The 18,364-nt window shown below is 32.7% G+C and overlaps 1 protein-coding gene across 1 annotated transcript; it reads left to right on the top strand.

Moving 5' to 3' along the window:
- The first annotated feature begins 543 nt into the window (after positions 1-543).
- On the top strand, positions 544-10,867 carry TSK (tetratricopeptide repeat (TPR)-containing protein). The gene is made up of 20 exons (XM_028060476.2): positions 544-944; positions 1,017-1,814; positions 2,431-2,607; positions 4,513-4,604; positions 4,760-4,858; positions 5,060-5,550; positions 5,639-5,670; positions 5,762-5,989; positions 6,103-6,256; positions 7,026-7,142; positions 7,547-7,647; positions 7,781-7,904; positions 8,090-8,202; positions 8,614-8,725; positions 8,969-9,073; positions 9,152-9,218; positions 9,328-9,448; positions 9,561-9,728; positions 9,967-10,084; positions 10,167-10,867. Exons 1-20 carry the CDS (start codon positions 657-659, stop codon positions 10,670-10,672), a joined length of 4,011 nt encoding a protein of 1,336 aa, XP_027916277.2. The 5' UTR covers positions 544-656; the 3' UTR covers positions 10,673-10,867.
- Positions 10,868-18,364: the final 7,497 nt, after the last annotated feature.

Below are 18,364 nucleotides of genomic sequence, written 5' to 3'. Positions count from 1 at the left end.
GAAACTCATCCAAACATAATCAAGATTGAGATCAATTTTATCTCTTCTTAAGTATATTTAATAACTCAAAATTATTTTTCTTAAAATCTAAAATAAACTGGTAGTAAATACTACTTAATTATTTATGACAAGCATCCATGACTTCATGTGTGTTTCTGTTTTTGGACTTGCCTTTTGCATTATCAAACTCGTGCTTACGTTGTTAACTTTTTATTTGAATTGTTTTATTTTATAAAAAATAATTCAAGTGATTACAAAATGAAATTTAAAGAATACTCAATTGTTTTACTCGTGGAAAAATAAGAACACAGTTTTAAAATGAAAAAAAAAATTAATAAGTGCTTAAGATATAATTAATATAAAGTTTAAAGTTGCAAATTATTGTTTATTTAATTTTATAATAATATGTTAATTTGTTGATGTAAATATGTATGCAACTTTTAGGAAAATTAATTGAAAAGCGTTGTTTAAAAAAAAAAAAGAAGAAAAAGAACAGCAAGATGAAAGTGTTTTTTGGCGGGAGAGAGCAAATTCATTCAGACCTTGAATATATTGCGCGGGGACCTCAACATTTGCCTGCGCAAATCCCACGCTAGACAGAAAAGAAAAGAGTTTCTGAGAAAACCTACAACGACAGCATTCTCCGTCGTTTCGAGATGGCCCCGAGGCTGAAGCCGGCGGCGAAAGCGGCGTACCGGAACGCGAAAGCGGCATACGACATCGCGAATGCTGAGGGAAACCACCGGGAGGAGGCGCGATGGGCCAACGTCATCGGCGACATACTGAAAAACGGTGGAGTGTACCGCAAGGCCCTGAAATGGCTCCGAATTGATTACGAAATTTCGATCAAACATTTACCGGACAAGCACTTGCTCCCAACCTGCCAATCCCTCGGCGAAGTGTACTTCCGCCTCAATAAGTTCGAAAAAGCCCTAATTTTCCAGGTCAATACTTCTACCTCTCAAAACCCTAACCTATGTTTTATTTTCTAACAACGAGAGTCTTACCGCTCACAGAAAAAACACCTCGAGCTCGCCAGGGATGCAAACGACATCGTTGAGCAGCAGCGAGCGAACACGCAACTCGGTCGGACTTACCACGAATTGTTCACGCAATCGGATTATGACCACAATTCGATTCGCAACGCAAAGAAGTACTTTAAGTGCGCGATGGATCTCGCGGTGAAGCTCAAGGAGAATCCTCCGAACAGCAAGTCTTCTTTTCTCGCGGAGTACATCGACGCGCACAACAACATAGGCATGCTTGAAATTGATCTTGAAAACTTGCACAAGGCGCAGAAGATTTTAATTACTGGATTGGAGATTTGTGATGAAGAGGAGGTCGCTGAATTCGATGATGGCCGCAGTAGGCTCCATCACAACCTTGGGAATGTGTATATGGAACTTAGGCTTTGGGATGATGCTAGGAAAAACATCAAGAGGGATATTGTGATTTGTAACAGAATTGGACACTGTCAAGGGGAGGCCAAGGGGTATATTAATCTTGGTGAAATGCATTACAGGACTCAGAGGTACGATGATGCAATGGCTTATTACAAGAAAGCGTTTGGTTTGGCGAAGTCCTTGGAGGATGAAAAAACCTTGGTTGAGCAAATTGAGCTGAATATTGAAACTGTGAAAAAAGCTGTTAAGGTAATGGCTGATATAACGAAAGAAGAGCAAAGCCTTAAAAAGCTTAAGAGAGATATAGCCGCAGCTAGAGGTACATCGCATGAGCGGAAATTCTTGCTGCAGCAGAATGCAGTACTTGAAAGCCTTGTTGAGAAAGCAAGGACGATCTCAGCGTTGGAGAAGGTATGTGTTCTATCTCGTGTTTTTTTTATCATGATTCTTTTAACTGATATGTCTGTCTTGGAATGATTATTTTGTCTGGACTTTTCATGATTTGACGAGGCAGTTCATAATTTATCCGATACATATGTTTGCCACACCAAGTGGGTTTCATTTATTTAGTATCCTCAATTTTTCTTTATCATATTAAGGAAAGAGATGCGTGACCTGCATCGCTATGTTCCATCATATCAATATCTTCATTTCACCTTTTTCTTCGTATGCTACACGTGAAGAAGTCTTGGTTTGGTCAACTATTGTTGCTTTCAGGAATAGATATAAACATGCACACGGTTTGTTTGCTATCAATTAAGTATAGATTCATTGTTGTTTTAAGCATGGTTTGTTTTGCTGAACAATTTATTCAATTGGAAAGCCTTTTCTGATTTAATGACCTATTAGTATCATGTGTCCAAGCAGAGACTTTTTGATAAACTTGTTCAGTAATATATTATGTTTTCCTTTACATTTGATAATTCAATGATCCATTAGTATCATGTGTCCGAGCAGAGACTTTTTGAAGCTATGGTATGTTTAGTTATTGAGTGTGACCTTTCTTACTAAACAATGTTTTGTTTAGCTTTGTGAATTTGCAAAGGAGAAGAAGAAAATAGCAAGTGAACTCTGTGATAGGCAGAGACTGGCTGATTCATATTCGGATGTTGCAGAATCATACCAGAAACTGAGAAAATTCAACAAAGCTATCAAATGGTACAAAAAGAGCTGGCAAATGTTCAAAAATATTGGTAACTTAGAGGTAACTTCTCACTAACATAAATTTAGTTCAATTTTTCCTCTTCAATCTTACTTTACTCAATATAACACAAATCAAAATTTAGAAATATTTTTGATGATTTCACACCATTGGTAATATGAATGTATTTTCGATTCAGCTTATTTTTTGAGAAAATTTCACTTGTTTCTTTTAGCTTCTTGAAGACCTTCTAAAAGTAAGCAATTATTTTTCTAGAATTAAGCTGTGAACAAAACAGGCCCTGGGTATGTTGTAAATGGGAGTTTAAAAGACTCCAAACCACTAATCATATATCCAATCTTCAAAATCTGTATATGGTTTAGCCTATAATTTATACACGAAGTTAAGAGGAAGTAATTTTGAATACATCCATATACACACAAGATGAACATTATAAGATTTAGTTGCTTGCCAATTCATTGACCCTTCAAAAGAGCATCAATGTACATGTCCAGAGAAATTAAGCAATACAACAATCTAACTACAACACAACTCATGACACCAAAGTTAAGTCTTTTGTTGTAAGATTTATTTTGAAGTGCTATATAATAAAATCGTAGTCATTTAGTGTACTGTATTCATGCGTACACGAGAATTTCTTCCATGTTAGTTTGAGATGGGTCACATTATACTTCATATCCTTATGGGACACCTATATTTTTGTATTTATGTTATTAACTCCCTGGCAAGTGTACCAAGTCGTACAAGTAGTAATTATTAAGTCTGAGTATTGCTAAGGGACTTGTGCAATACTAGCCAACTATACAATCAATAACTAATTTAGACTAAAGAATGTTTCCATTTTGTGTTATGTGCAAGAAATTTAAAACTATGCAAAAACAATTAAAAACAACATTGGAATTTTATCAATGTTTAGAAGATAGAAAAGATTAGAAATGAAATGGAATGTTATTGTTGGGGTTAGATTTCACTGACTTCACTCTCATGGACTTATTCATTCAACTTCTTTCCATCTTAATGTCAAAGTCAACCCACAAGTTTACTAAAACCCTTGGTAGAACAAGCTTAAATTTCCTTATTAATAGTCAGTTTTTTGAGCTCTTAACAAACAAACTTGCTTTAACGACTAGGGTTAAAGACAACTAATGAGTCAAGCTGTATTTCTAGATACAAGCTTCATTAGGTATTTTGTTTCAGTTCTAGATTACAAAAGATATTTTCAAATATCTAATGAATCAAAAATATTAATATGAGTGATCAAACCATAATAAACATTAAGCGAAGAAACAAGAATATTAAAATTTAATGGAAAAGCATATATATATATAATATATATATATATATATATATATATATATATATATATATATAATGAATGCAAGGTGCATGAAAGTTCAATGATTACATCTAGTCCTACTAGGTGCAATCAATCAAAGAACAGAGGAGGAACCACTCTCAACATGATGCTTATCGTTAATAAGTGGCGCTCAAAGCTGGTAACCCCTGAAGTAGTGGCGTCCAACGCTATAGAGGTGGTGCCGAACGCCATGTGGAGTCTGCTCTCTATCTTGGTAGTGTGGGCGGGGCTTCTGCGGCCTTCAACATAAGTGTTCTTCTATTGATTCATGCTTTGGTTGTCCATTTCTGCTTTCCTAAGATCCCCAACTTGTTTGACTTGATGTAGAAAACTTCCTGTTCAAAATTAGACAAAAAGGTATGGGGATTAGTGGTATAAAAATCTAACTATTTATGAAAGCAAGATAAAGATGAAGATTAAGTAGGTTAAAACTTAAAGAAGAGTTGATTTTGTTAATGTAAAATAACTAAAATAAAGGTAGAAATTAACATTATCACATGTCAATGTGGTAATGTAGAAGAGTTTGTTTGATTGCTTGTGTGTCTATTGTCACTTAGTTGATACTTTTACTTTGCTAATAATGATTATAGGGGCAAGCGCGGGGGAAAATTAACATTGGTAATGTTTTGGATTCTACAAACAATTGGAGAGATGCACTGGATGCGTTTCAAGAGAGTTACAGGTAATAATATCGATACATTTAATTTTACTGGAAGATTTTATTTCCTGAAATTAGAAAACCGATGGAATAGGAAATTTTTTTTATCTATAATGGAATCTGAGTATTGGCTTCCTTTTGATGATTTGAATTAATTATTTGCTTGCAATCTTGTGTAGTATTGCTGTTGAAGCAGATCTGCCTGATTTGCAACTCTCTGCCTTGGAAAATATGCATTATAGCAACATGATAAGATTTGATGATGAGGATGAGACCAGGTAAATGGATCATGGAAGTCTGTTTCCTCATATATACATTTCTTGCAGTTTTGTTGAATTACTACTGGACCCCTTTAGTATTAAAACCCCTGAAAGCAAAAATCTCGTACTATGCAAACTGAGTCCATTTTATTGTTTCCACTATCATGGGTCCTTTTGATGGGCATGTTATTTAGTGCTGATCAATTGTAATTTTTATAGGAGGTTGAAACTTCTAATTGATAAACTAAAAAAATCCAAAGAAAAAGAGGCAGCAGCAAAAAATATGTCAGAGGATTGTTGCTCCGAAACTGATACTGAAGCAGATGAAACTGATACTGAAGCAGATGATTATCTGTCTAACAGTGGGTCTGATAATATTTGCTTTCCAAAGACAATTTCTCGATCAAAAGCTCTAACTACTGGAGAAGAATCGGAAGATGACGCACCACTTATGTCCCTATATCAGTCCATAAAAAGCTCATCCAAAAATAAAACAGGCTACAAAGAAAGTCTTCTCAACTCTACCAAGCAAGCAGAGCAGTCACCCAGTAGTCTGAAAAATCAAACCAGTGATCATCAGACAATTGTTAGTCGAAAACGTCCGCATGTGATTCTTTCTGATGATGATGATGATGATGATGATGAGGTGAAATGTTCAAGCAGAAAAGATCATGATTGCCTGGTAGATGATTTGCCTACTTATAATGCCAGTATGTTTTCTTTGTTGTTTGCTTTGCTGTGATGCAAATATTCCATTATACCGAGAATGTATTCTGATTGATGGTGTCGTGATTGCAGTTAAGAGTAAAGCCAGTCCTTGTAAAATTCAGGTAAAGATATCTCCACTTAGTTGAATGTGTGCGACCTTTGCTCAAGTATGTCCATGTGAACGCCTAGCCTTTTCTATTTTTGGGATGGCAGGTTATCTCCGAGCACGGATCTAAGAGTGCAATTAATGTTGAAGAAAGTAGTAGTTCTTTCAAATGTTCAAGTCCACATACAGCCACAAAAACTGGCAGACATTCTAGGTCTTTGAGCAATGATGTAGTTGCTGAAGCCAATTTCCGTACTGGTTCTAAATGTGACACTGATTTCTCTGGCAAACAAAATGATATTTCCCATCCCAGGTTGCATCATCCCCAAAATGACGTGAGTTTTATTGTTATGAGTGGAGTGTGAATATATTTGGGAGTTCATGCCATTTACAGATTGTTATGCTCATCTAATAGCAATTTTTCTAACTTGCTGCCTCTATTTTCTAGTCCCAGAAATGTATTGCATGTCGGATTGGGAATGATATAATGCACGTTGAAGCAACCTTGTGTACCACCGGTGATCAGTTAAACATTGACTCTTTGAAGGCTGTAGTTGCATGCTTATATTATCTACAATTTCCGTCGGAAAAGAGATCAGAGGGTACACAATTTGTACAATTTTTTAGTGTTTGCTTAACCAAAGCTTGGATTTACTGTTGCTTTCTTATTTACCATTGTGTATTCTTTAAACATGGATTAACCTCTACTTTCAACATGGATTGGTTAACTCTTCCCAAAGTGAATATAGATGCATTTTCAATATATTTTCCTAAGTGATCAGTCTTTTTTTATTTGATTGGCATATGTTGAGTTTTTCTTCTTTCTTAGCTAGTTGGAAGTTTTACTATGAATGTTTTTTTCCAGTATTTTGGATTAATTAATCTTGGTGCAGCAATTGGTTGGCCTAACTCGGATATTGAGGAAGAGTAGCTAGTGTCACCAAATGACGACTTTAGTTTGCCTATGTTTTGATTGTAGTCTTATATCTTACATTATTTTAAGCTTCATATTGAGCATAATTTGTGACCTAACAATAAGTCTTATAGAAACGAGCAATCACACAGCAAGATCCAACATATAGATGTTCAAAAAATGTGGCTATATATAACTTGGTTGTGCCTAACATGTTTATGACAAATCTTGTCCTGCTGAGTTTTATGGATCTGGATGGAATTTTATCCGACACTAGCAGAAGGCACAGGAAGCATTCATATTGCATATAATAAATACTCGGTGTCCAATGTGTGAAACCACACCAAACTATCAAGCAACTAGTTCCATTCTTCAATATTAGTCTATTACTATTAAGTTGCAGTTTTATCAACTCCCATGTTTTATCAACTGGGTGTACTTACAAATTTTGTGAATAGGTTTGTTGCCCATTATTGAGCATATGAAATGTGCTGGAAGAAATATGGAATCCCTGGAAACTGTTGAACATCTTAAAGAAGTTATGGGAAATGACATGGTTGAAGCTTCTGTTGATGGTATGTCGATACTAGCATTCTTTGTTTATTCAATATTATCACCATTAAATTTTTTATGCTGTGTCCTCGAGTATTTTTTTTTTCTTCTGATCTGGTTTCTCGTCAAGAACTTCACATTCAAGATATTTAACTACTTGCAGGTCAGTTGACATAAATATTTGAAAATCTAGACTAATTGATCGGTTGTTGTCTATTGATTAAAATTAAAATTAATTTGACTCATCACTTGATATACATTGATCATTGCAATTTGCAATTTATGGTAGCAATAGCAATAAATATGGGGAGTTGATAGCGGAAGACAGTTATAGGCTTATCCTGTATTGAAACTGTATTTAACATCAGCTTTTAGCTTTCCACCATCTATCTCCAAGTGAGACGCATGATTTTTATATCCTTTACAGGATGGATTCACAAGCGCTTGATAAAAATGTACGTAGACTGCTGCAAGGAGTTGTCTGAGGTACCGAACATCAAGGTACTGACGAAGCTTTACAATTTAGAGGTAAGATGGATGTTATCTGTTTCGATTCTTTCATGGCCACAGCACAGTGATATGCCTTCTCATTTTCAGATGTTTGATTGAATATGTTTCTTGTTTTTATGTACAATTGGTTTTGGCTTATTATCCTTAACAGGTTTCAGATGACGAAATTGTTGTGTCTGATTGCGACCTGCAAGATTTGTCAATTACACCATTGATAAATGCACTGCATTCCCAAAAGTCATTTGCGATGCTGGACCTCTCTCACAATTTGTTAGGTACATTTTTTCTGGATTGTGATCTTTTTGCTATAGGTTTTGCTATAGATCGACTAGATCTGGTAACAAGTTCTTTTGTTGGTGATTAATGAATATTTGAAACTAAAACCACGAAAGAATTAAAATACATAAAAATATAACGAGAGAAATGTATTAAACCTTTATTGAGTTGATTATATTTTTAGGAAATGGAACAATCGAAAAACTTCAGAAAGTGTTCGCAGCATCGGGACAATCTTATGGTGGCTTAACTCTGGATTTGCATTGTAATCGTTTTGGCCCGACAACCTTGTTTCAGGTATGATACTACTTGCAACCTTCTGATCCTTGCTTGTCCACTTGTTCCTTTTTCTAAAGTTGGTTCTTGTTAAATCTGATGTTTAGGTATGAGGTCTAAAATGATTGTTTCATTAAAAGAAAAATATGTCCCGAATTTGAACTCAAATATAATGGATGCATACGCTTGATGTTAGTTATGATACTTTCTGAAAAAAAAAATGAATGATTAGGTCTTAATCACCAAAATATCATCACTGCCTTGTCCCAACCAAAGGCCATTTTTTCAATGATTTTCAAATCATTCTATTTTGTATTTACACATGAATAATCTATTTATAATTCTTGGTTAATAGAATAAAAGAACACTTTTCTTCTTTTGCACGAGTAATCTCAAATTTACTAATATATTGACTTTGCTTGTTTCTGTCAGATTTGCGAGTGTTCACTGCTATTTGCTAGACTAGAAGTTCTTAACATATCTGGAAACCGTCTTACTGATGCATGTGGATCATACCTTTCGACAATCTTAAAAAACTGTACAGGTAAGCTACATGACTTAAACCTCTGGCAATTTTAATAATGTTTTTGCCATCTCTAAAAATATAATCATTGCCGTATCTGTCCCTTCTGTCCTTTCTAGTGTACATGGTTTTGCTCTGTGCTGTGAAAATGTTTATATCAAATTTATGCTGAGAAGTGTTTATGGTCTCTCAAATGTGCTTGTATGTGGATTCTTGCCGTAGATATTCCTCTACTTCTATTTACTTACATTATATGTTTTGCAGCTCTTTGTAGCTTGAACATAGAGAACTGTTGTGTCACATCCAGAACAATTCAAAAAGTAGCAGATGCATTGGACTCCAGATCTGCCCTTGCCCATCTATGTATAGGTATGATGAATCTATCATTATCTTCAAATCCTCGATACAAGTAGTCTTCCAGCGTAACGGATGATCTAACTTTGACAGGATACAACAGCCCTGTATCAGGAAATGCTACAGTTAATCTTCTGTGCAAGCTTTCTACTCTGAAGAGGTAAAATCAATGGTACCAATGTCACCATCCATCTCCGTGTAGCAGCATCCTTAAATAAATTTTACTTTTTTAGAGCATACATAAATTTAAATAAGTTTGCCCATTGTAGGTTTTCTGAGTTGAATATGAGTGGTCTAAAACTAGGCAAACCAGTTGTCGATACCCTTTGCAAGCTTGCAGGGAGCTTAACTTTATCAGGACTAATGCTTGGAGGCACGGGCATTGGAACTGTGAGTAAAACTTATCTCCTACTACTGCACTTTCACGTTATTATACTATTATTGTTTAATCCAGTTTGCCTTGCCCACATGGTCTACTGATGATAAAGGCAATACACTGCAGGAAGGGGCGAACAAATTAGTAGATTCTTTGCTCAAAGGGAATGAAGAGCTTGTGAAGCTTGACCTATCATATTGTGGTCTAACATGTAACTTTGTTTTAAACACCAGTGTTAATTTCTTTTGTTCCATCCTAGAGCTAAACCTAGAAGGAAATCCTATCATGCCTGAGGTTTGTTGCCTGTAACTGGATCTCTATTGCTAATATCATTGTAGTGCATATTTCCTTGGCTAGTTTATTTGTGTATTGCTACAACAGTCAACAGAATCTGGCTGTTCATACTATTTCATTACCTACTGGTTTGCAATTTATTGATTTAGGTGTATAGTTGTGACTGTTTTAGTGATAATTTTGTGACTTTAATCAGTCTTGTTATTCATGGTTTGTTTAAATTCTCTAATAAATACAGGGTAGCGATACTTTATTTTCACTTCTCGTAAACCCCCAGTGCTGTCTCAAAGTTTTGGTTCTTAGAAAGTGTCAACTTGGGCTTACTGGAATCCTTCACATAATTGAGGCTCTTGCAGGTAGTCAGTCATTAAATTTTATCTGGTTAATTCGTTTTTTAAAGCTACCACTATTTTATGAATATACTTATTCTTTTATCAGAGAACAGCTGCATTGAAGAACTTAATATTGCTGATAATTCTGTTCCAAAGGAAAATTCCGCTCTACAATATGATTTATCAGTAAAAAGCTGCTCACAAAACCAGGAGCAGAAACTAGATACTATGCAAGTTGATGATAATCAAGAGGTCCTTTGCTCTTTAAACGCAGCCAACTACAAGCTGGAAGTTGCTGATAGTGAAGATATTCCTGTGGAAGCTGCTGCTTCTGGAATTGACGACAGCTGTGCCAGTTCATGTCAAAGAAATTCATCTCCCGAGTGCCATTTGATGCAACAGTTTGCAATTGCTATTGGTAAGGCAAAGAACTTGCAATTACTAGACCTTAGCAATAATGGTTTTTCTGCACAAGCTGCGGAAACATTCTATGGCTCGTGGGCGACTTTACGACCCCTTTCAAGTCAGAAGCACATTAGCAAGCAGATTGTTCATTTCTCAACTAGGGAAAATAAATGCTGCAGAGTGAAACCTTGCTGCAAGAAAGCTTGATATGTAGCACCCAGTCAATGTTTGAGAGCATTTTTATGAATAAAAAGGCGTTTGGCGATTGCTGCTTTATTCATAAAATGTTATATCAACAGCTGAACTTATGCACGTCCCTTGTATAGGTTGTCCTCTGACGTCGTTCATCATGCAAAAAGCTTGATATTGTAAGTCTTTTTTATAAAGTTTAGAGTATTTTTATATCGATTTTTTTCCCAAAAAGTTACGCAAATCCTTTTATTGATAAAATAATAATAAACATAAATAAATGTAATTGAGATATAAAATTGTTATTATTGTATTAATAAAAGAAGTAAATTAGTAATTATATTTTAAAAAGGTATGTCAAATATATTTTACGTGAAGTTTAATGACGATAGAGGTAGTAAGTATTAGTAGGTTACAGAGTGTTGGGAATAGTCCAAGTGTGAGTCAAAGTCCCACATTGGATATAAAAGACAAAGTTAAATACTATGTAACAATAAAGATCCATAACAACATTGCTTTAAGGTTTTGTAGTTAAAGTGGTGTCTAAGGTCTTATATGTGTAAGACTAATGTTATATAACCATATAGAATCACAATCTCTCAATATCCATAAACATGCTTATGACCATAACCATATTATATATGAAAACATATAAACCCATCAGTGTATCAGAGCCGATGGTTCGGAGTGACTGACCGCATAACCATAACCAAAAAGGGGTCACTCATATACTTGAAGGGAAATATACCATATGAAAAAAACAACAAGGGACTCACCCTTGAGGGGAGATTGTTGGGAATAGTCCAAGTGTGAGTTAAAGTCCCACATTGAATATAAAAGACAAAATTAAACACTATATAAGAATAAAGACCCATAACAACATTGCCTTAAGGTTTTGGAGTTAAAGTGGTGTCTAAGATCTTATATGGGTAAGACTAATGTCATATAACTATATAGAACCACAATCTCTCGATGACTATAACCATGACCATAACCCATATATGAAAAAATATATAACCTATCACAGAGAAATCTTCTCGATAAGTATCTGTAATAATATGACCTTTTCGTTATCTTCTTATATCGATGGTTAAGCCTATTTCCTTTAAGGAAAAATTAATGGGGAAACATGCTGAACCAAGACAAGTTCTTGATCTTTTGAAGGAAACGGTTCTTTCGTTGTTCTTGAAAGAAAATCCAAGAAACACCAAAAAGCATGAGAGCAGAACAAGTTGCAGAGAATTACTGCGAAAAATGGGCAACGAGGTCAGCGATGGTAGAGAATCAACCCCAACTTTGTTGCGCCGTCTTCAGAATGCATGAAGAGAAAACGGAAACAATAAATACTGGTACCCAGGCATTGATTTATATTTGGTACCAAATCATAGTTAACAATAATATTTAGAGAATAATTAAGACATGAAAACTGTTAAAAAGTACAGAAAGACCAATTTAAACTTTACCATAGAAAAAAAAGTAAATATAACTATATTGTGCATGCTTGGTATCTTATAATAACTTATTCTGTGACACACCGCAACTACAGTGATTATCCCAATCATATAAAATACCATATATAATTAGTAATGATATTTGTTGTCGAAAAAATTAAAAATATCTGAAAATAATGAAAAGAAGAAAGTATGAAATGAGAAAATACATTCCAGTAATTAGTGAATGAGTTCACGAATCCTGATTATGAAACTCATATACACCAATCAATTATACTGCTTCATCATTCCATATGCTGAAATAATGTTCAACATTTATTAAGCGTGGGTCGCTATAATCAAAAAGTTTATCACACTCTCGTGGTTTTCCTTTTCTTTTAACACAGCAAAAACAAACCACCAATGTTTTTAACTTTGAAAACACAAATTTTAACATGTTAAGATGATTGGGAATAATCTGAAACCAAAATCTAAACATGTATACTCGTCAATTAATTAAATTTTTTTTAACAGCAAAGAATTAATTACATTATATGCTTATAACTTATTTTTTTAATTGAATTGGTTTTATTTTTAGTTTGAAGCCTAAGCTAGAAAACAATCTTAACCGAACTAAAAAAAAATGTCACGAACTCGAATGGAACTGACATATCGCTACCCTTTATTATTTATTTGGTAATCATCTATCTTTACAAATTTCTTTAATTATTGTAATTATTATTTCTGGTAGTTAATGATGATGATTCAGTAAGTTTAATTTATATGTATTTTATTTACATACTCGAAAATATTAGTGAAAAATGTTTTTGTTATTTAAGTTGGTATGAGAAATCACATCAAAAGGTTTGATACATTATGTAACTTCTTGAGAACATCTTTAGTTCAAAGCAAACTTCAATAGTCCATCACATTTACTGTGTCCGGAATATGAAGTTAATTAAAAAAATAATTTGTTTAGATTAGACTTTTTACAAAGAAAGTCACAAGCTATAACTTGCTGTGTGCAATATTATGAAATATAATACAGTGTGATATATGAATAATAGCTGGGTAGAAAATTTTCTTTAGAAATTAAGAAGATGAGTATCCCTAAGATAGAATGGGGTAATAAATAATAATATCAAAATTTATTTTTTGAGAAAGTTAAAATCTGAAAAATTATTACGAGAACCCCTAACATAAAATGGAATATAATAAATAATAAGATCAAAATATATTTAATGGAAAAGTTAAATCTGATAATCTTTTACAAAAAATAGATTAAGTAATCATAAAAAATATAGAATAATTGATTCTATTGTTATACTTTTAGTCTTATCATGAATGTACAAATAATTGATTAACATACTTATAATCTAATAAGAAAATTCTAATATAACAAGTAATAAATTATTGTCAAGTATAATTATTATTGTGATTTTATTGGTATTTATTCTATACTGTATATAGGGACCCTAAATATAAAGTCATAAAATCTTTTCTTTTTTAGAAAAAATGCTTAATAATTATATATAACAATGTATGAGTTGTGATAGAAAGATTTGTCACAAATATTTCATCATTTAATTAAAATAATAATGTAAGTAACTATTATTTGGAAGAAATGACATGGCCTGAAATGTGATGAGAGGCATTCTTACTGAAAATAATAGTTTCACTTAAATAGAAAGGATGAACTTTAACAACAAGTTGAATATTGTTTAATAAATTAGGCATTAATATGCACATGAAGTAATGAATAAAAGCTTGTGGTGGTAAAAATTCATCTAACTTAGTAAGTAATTTTCTTCGACTTCTCTTTCATTCCTTCTTCTTCCAACTCCTTTTTCATTTATTTTTCTCACAACTCCTCTTCTTTTATTTATTTTTATTCACTAATTTTATTTTCCACTGTCTCTCTATTTCTTTTTTTTCGATACTCATCAAATATTTTTTTCTTTATTTGTATGTCTTTGTTTTCTCTTTTCTTTCTTTCTTTGCATTCTCCTCTAACAAACAATTTGTAATATGCATCAACTTAATAAAGAGCACATTTAACACTACTACTCACTATAAATTTGAAAATAAAAATAAAAATTGAAAGTATAAAAACAAAACCCATTGAATATTAAAAATTAAAGCTTTGATACCAACTGACGAAAAAAAAGAGGAAAATTTTAATATTTAGTTCGGAAAAAATATTAAGTCCACAATTAAAAAAAAGTAAAAGTGAATGATAAGTAATGGAATTGATTGCCACATATTAATATTATAATATCAAATATAGATTCTTATTGTGCAACTCCAAAAATGTTTTTATAAAGAAAATTCAATTTTATTTCAATATATATATATATATTACAAGTGTATTTTTTTTATAAGATGAATTACGTAAGATTTTCAAAATTCCTCGTTAATTCTCAATTAATAATTTTTAATATGTACTAGTAATTAATTAATTCTCACCAAGATTGTCTTTAATTCTTATTATAAAAATTATTTTTTTCATTTTTAATTAAAAACGACAAAAATTAAATTCAAAGTTACATTAGTCTCCCCAAAATGAAGTTATTTATTAATGAAATTAAATTTTAAATTGTTCGAGAAACTTAATGTGAAAATTATATCATTCATTAGTGAAATCTCAAATTTAGGCTGCTTGCGAAACTTAATGTAAAACAAGGTTTGGTTAGACTTTGTATAAGAGAATTTGTTTTGAATCTTTTACTCTCTCTCACATCTTAAAAGATTTTTGTATCTAGTTTTTTTTTTCAACAATTAGTATCGACAGATAGAATTTTTAGCTAATTTAAGCAAGTATTCCACTAAATCCAAAAAAGTTGTATTGTATTATTTTTTTTTTCCATCCATTAGACTAAAGACAAATCCTGCTAGTATTATATTGTCATTACACTAATCCATCAAACTTTTGTTTCAATTATGTCCACATCCATAATTAGTTTTGTAGTTTAAAATTTATTCAATTAAAATTTAATAATATATATTTGTATAGACACTCAAATTCATAGTTTTGGTACAACCATAGCTTGGTTAGATCTACTGATTTATGTGTATAAATTTTTTATGATTACTTCAGTAGATCCGGTGGAAAAGTAGATAACATAATTTGGATTAATAGCATAGTTAAGATGATAATTTAAAATTTTGGAAACATATACAATCATTTTTACTCATTAACTGGTTTATTTAAGTTAAAAAAAATGTAGAGAAAGGAGGATGAATAGTAGAAAGTATAAAAGTGAATGGATTAAGATGAGATACGCATTATATAATAGTATGATTATCCAGTGTTGCTTTAACCGTGGGGTCATGAATTCACTTACGATGAAGGTAATCATTTGCAATTATTTAATCCTTTTGATTAAAATGGAAAAATGACTTCACAATAAAATGTGCCTCAGCTCCATCATTCATGGCCCTACAATTACAGGGCACATCAATGAACCCACACAAACCTGATTAGAGATCTTAGCAAATGAGAGCTTAGTCAGGATATTGCATTATTATTATCACTAAAAAGATAAACATAGTATTACATCATCTCAATCCCTTAATAAATTAAACTTTAAAGAAAAAAAAGAAAAAAACTATTAAAGCTAATGCATTGAATCTTCATTATTCTCTTCCTTTAAACGACAAACGTGGGAAAAGCATGGATTTTAAAACCATGATTAACAAACATAGTTATATGTATATATTATAGTCTCATGGAGTCTTAGAATCTAAAAATGAATGTACTCTTAATTCCCTGGTAAAGTGCCTGCGAAACTTTTTTATTATTCTTGTTCTCTATATTTGTTTAGGGTATAATTGTGTACTTGTTGCCTTGAAATAGGGATCTTGGTACTCTTCTTCTTCTGCTGGTATAGTCAAATGATGAAGAAAAATAAATTTCAGAGGGCCAAGTCGAAGAAGGGTCTATTCCCTAATAAATAACATTGTTTAGTGAAGTTTGACTGGGACAACGTAACACTGGAAATTAGTGCAGATATGAACAGCACATAACATGGTACAAAAAATTGACGGTGCTAAGGTGAAGGGACCCTTCAGAGAACAACTTCCACACAAATCTTTTTACGGAATTAGAATCCTGTTGCTAGTGTCATCAAATGCTAGGTGGGTAAGTGGATTTAGTCACAATCGACTTGTGGTGTTCGGACCGTTATATTCTTAAGGAAAAAAAGTTACGTCCTGACTAATGACTATAGCTTTTGGTCTAATAATAAGTGTTCGATCCTAATAAATTCAAAACATCCATTGACATTTCTGCATCACTGAGGTTATTTGGGATAAGGGTTTGCCTGGTAACTCATATACAACTGGGAAAGCTACCCTCCACCTTCATTCATGGTATTATTCTTATAACATTACCATTTTTAAGTGGACATACTCAGTAAAATGACCTTAAAATGGGGAAGCTGTTTACTATATATAATTAATATAATATCTTCTTCTTCTTTTCCTTTCCTTTCCTCTAGTTTTAGCCACGGAAACCAGGGATTTTTGTAGTGGGTCATTGAAACTTGAGTCACAACAAAGCTACAGTGATATGGTGAAATGAAATTTTGATTCGGGCTGGGTTTTCAACCAATAAGAAAAAAATGAAGACTTTTAGCAAGGGTTCATTTAATGCTTATTTAGATTTCGTCATAGTTAGGTAGCATGAGGTATGGAATGCGTATGGGATGAGATTCATGAGCTGTGCTTTTCAAATTTGGAAGCAATGTTGCCAAAATGAACCTCTGAACTATTCAATAATCCGTAGTTAGTAAGTACTTTATACTTTTCATTTATTTCGAGTGAATAAAAGTGTTCGTGAAATGAGAAATCTAAGCGACATACATACACATACCAGAGATAAAAAGAAAAAAGGTAATTAATTTCGGCTTCTTCATGAATCATTATGTATGTCTTTTCCAGTGGAATCCAATGAAACTTCGTTTTGTAGAAATTATCCGAAGCAAGGTACGATGATACTGCTTATTTTTCTCTTTTTATTTACTTAGGACAGAGGGACACAACATTAACATATTAAAGAAACAAAAATACTACATAAGAAAGGAATATAGTAGCTGCTACGTATAAACTATTCTAGATATACTTCTTCTATATATTAAGCTCATAAAACTTTTATTACTCATCTTTTATTAAATTTTCGTTCATCTGGACCAGATTAAATTAACGTGAGCATTTTGACAGACAGTAGAATCTAAAGTTTGATTCGAGTTTGACTTTGATATTATTTTCATATCAAGTAATAATATAAAAAAGAAAAAACAGTAGATGAGAAACTTGGAAGTGTATTATAGTGTTGACTAAAATAATATTATTCCTGAAACTACATGCTCTTGGTCGACCTTCTTTTCTTCTTTTCTCCGAAGATCGTAAGAAGTTATGATGACATGAAATAATAATAACCTATACCAAAGTTTTGGCGTTAATTGGGCATATTCACAAGTAACACCGCATAAAGCAAACTTGCTTTTTATCATTACAGATATACACGAAGAATTCGGTGGTTTTCTTTTCATTTTTGTTTTATTTCTTTGATTGAACTCGTGTGTGAGATACTGAGATAATCCTCGAAAATCTGAAATCAATTATTCAACAGTGTAATGTATACGTACAGGCACACACATATATTTATTTTTGCATATCAAATCAAGAAAGCAACACACGCAACCGCACGCATCTCGCATGACACTGATATCACCCTACCCGATTTCAATGGAGTTTGCACGGGTAATTTCAACGGGGTAGGTTCGATGCCAGCCACACAACTTGTACTATACCAACTAAAAAACTCTTCAAATTCAATTATCTTCATATTCAGTTCAATTCAACACCTAAATTTCTACCTTTACTCCTGAATAATTAATATGTAACTGAAGAAATACCACACATGCATGTATAATACACCACTGTGTGAGTACTGAACAATGAAAACTACACCAGACATACATGTCGTGTACACAGCAGAACAAGATTAAACTACGTAACCGAAAGTTCTATGAAGCTGTTGTTGACCATTTTTGATTGTCTATATTAATGGATTCACACTCAAAAAAGAAGCAGAAAGGAAAGAGAATTAGAGACTAAACAAGCAGATCCTCCTTTTTGAAGTAGGAAGGAGAAATTCATCTAACAGATCATACCTATTACATCCCTTGAAACAAAGTAACATGATGAAACGTACTACAGACAATGAATAACCCGGCATGTACATTAGTTAATCGTCTTCCCTTGTTTCTTGATAAAG

This window comes from Vigna unguiculata, chromosome 3 (assembly GCF_037176805.1).
Source record: "Vigna unguiculata cultivar grain cowpea cultivar isolate G323 ecotype 2 chromosome 3, ASM3717680v1, whole genome shotgun sequence".
In the NCBI taxonomy this organism is placed as follows: domain Eukaryota; kingdom Viridiplantae; phylum Streptophyta; class Magnoliopsida; order Fabales; family Fabaceae; genus Vigna; species Vigna unguiculata.
The sequence above is the reverse complement of the archived record's forward strand: the minus strand, read 5'-3'. Positions and strand labels throughout refer to the sequence as shown.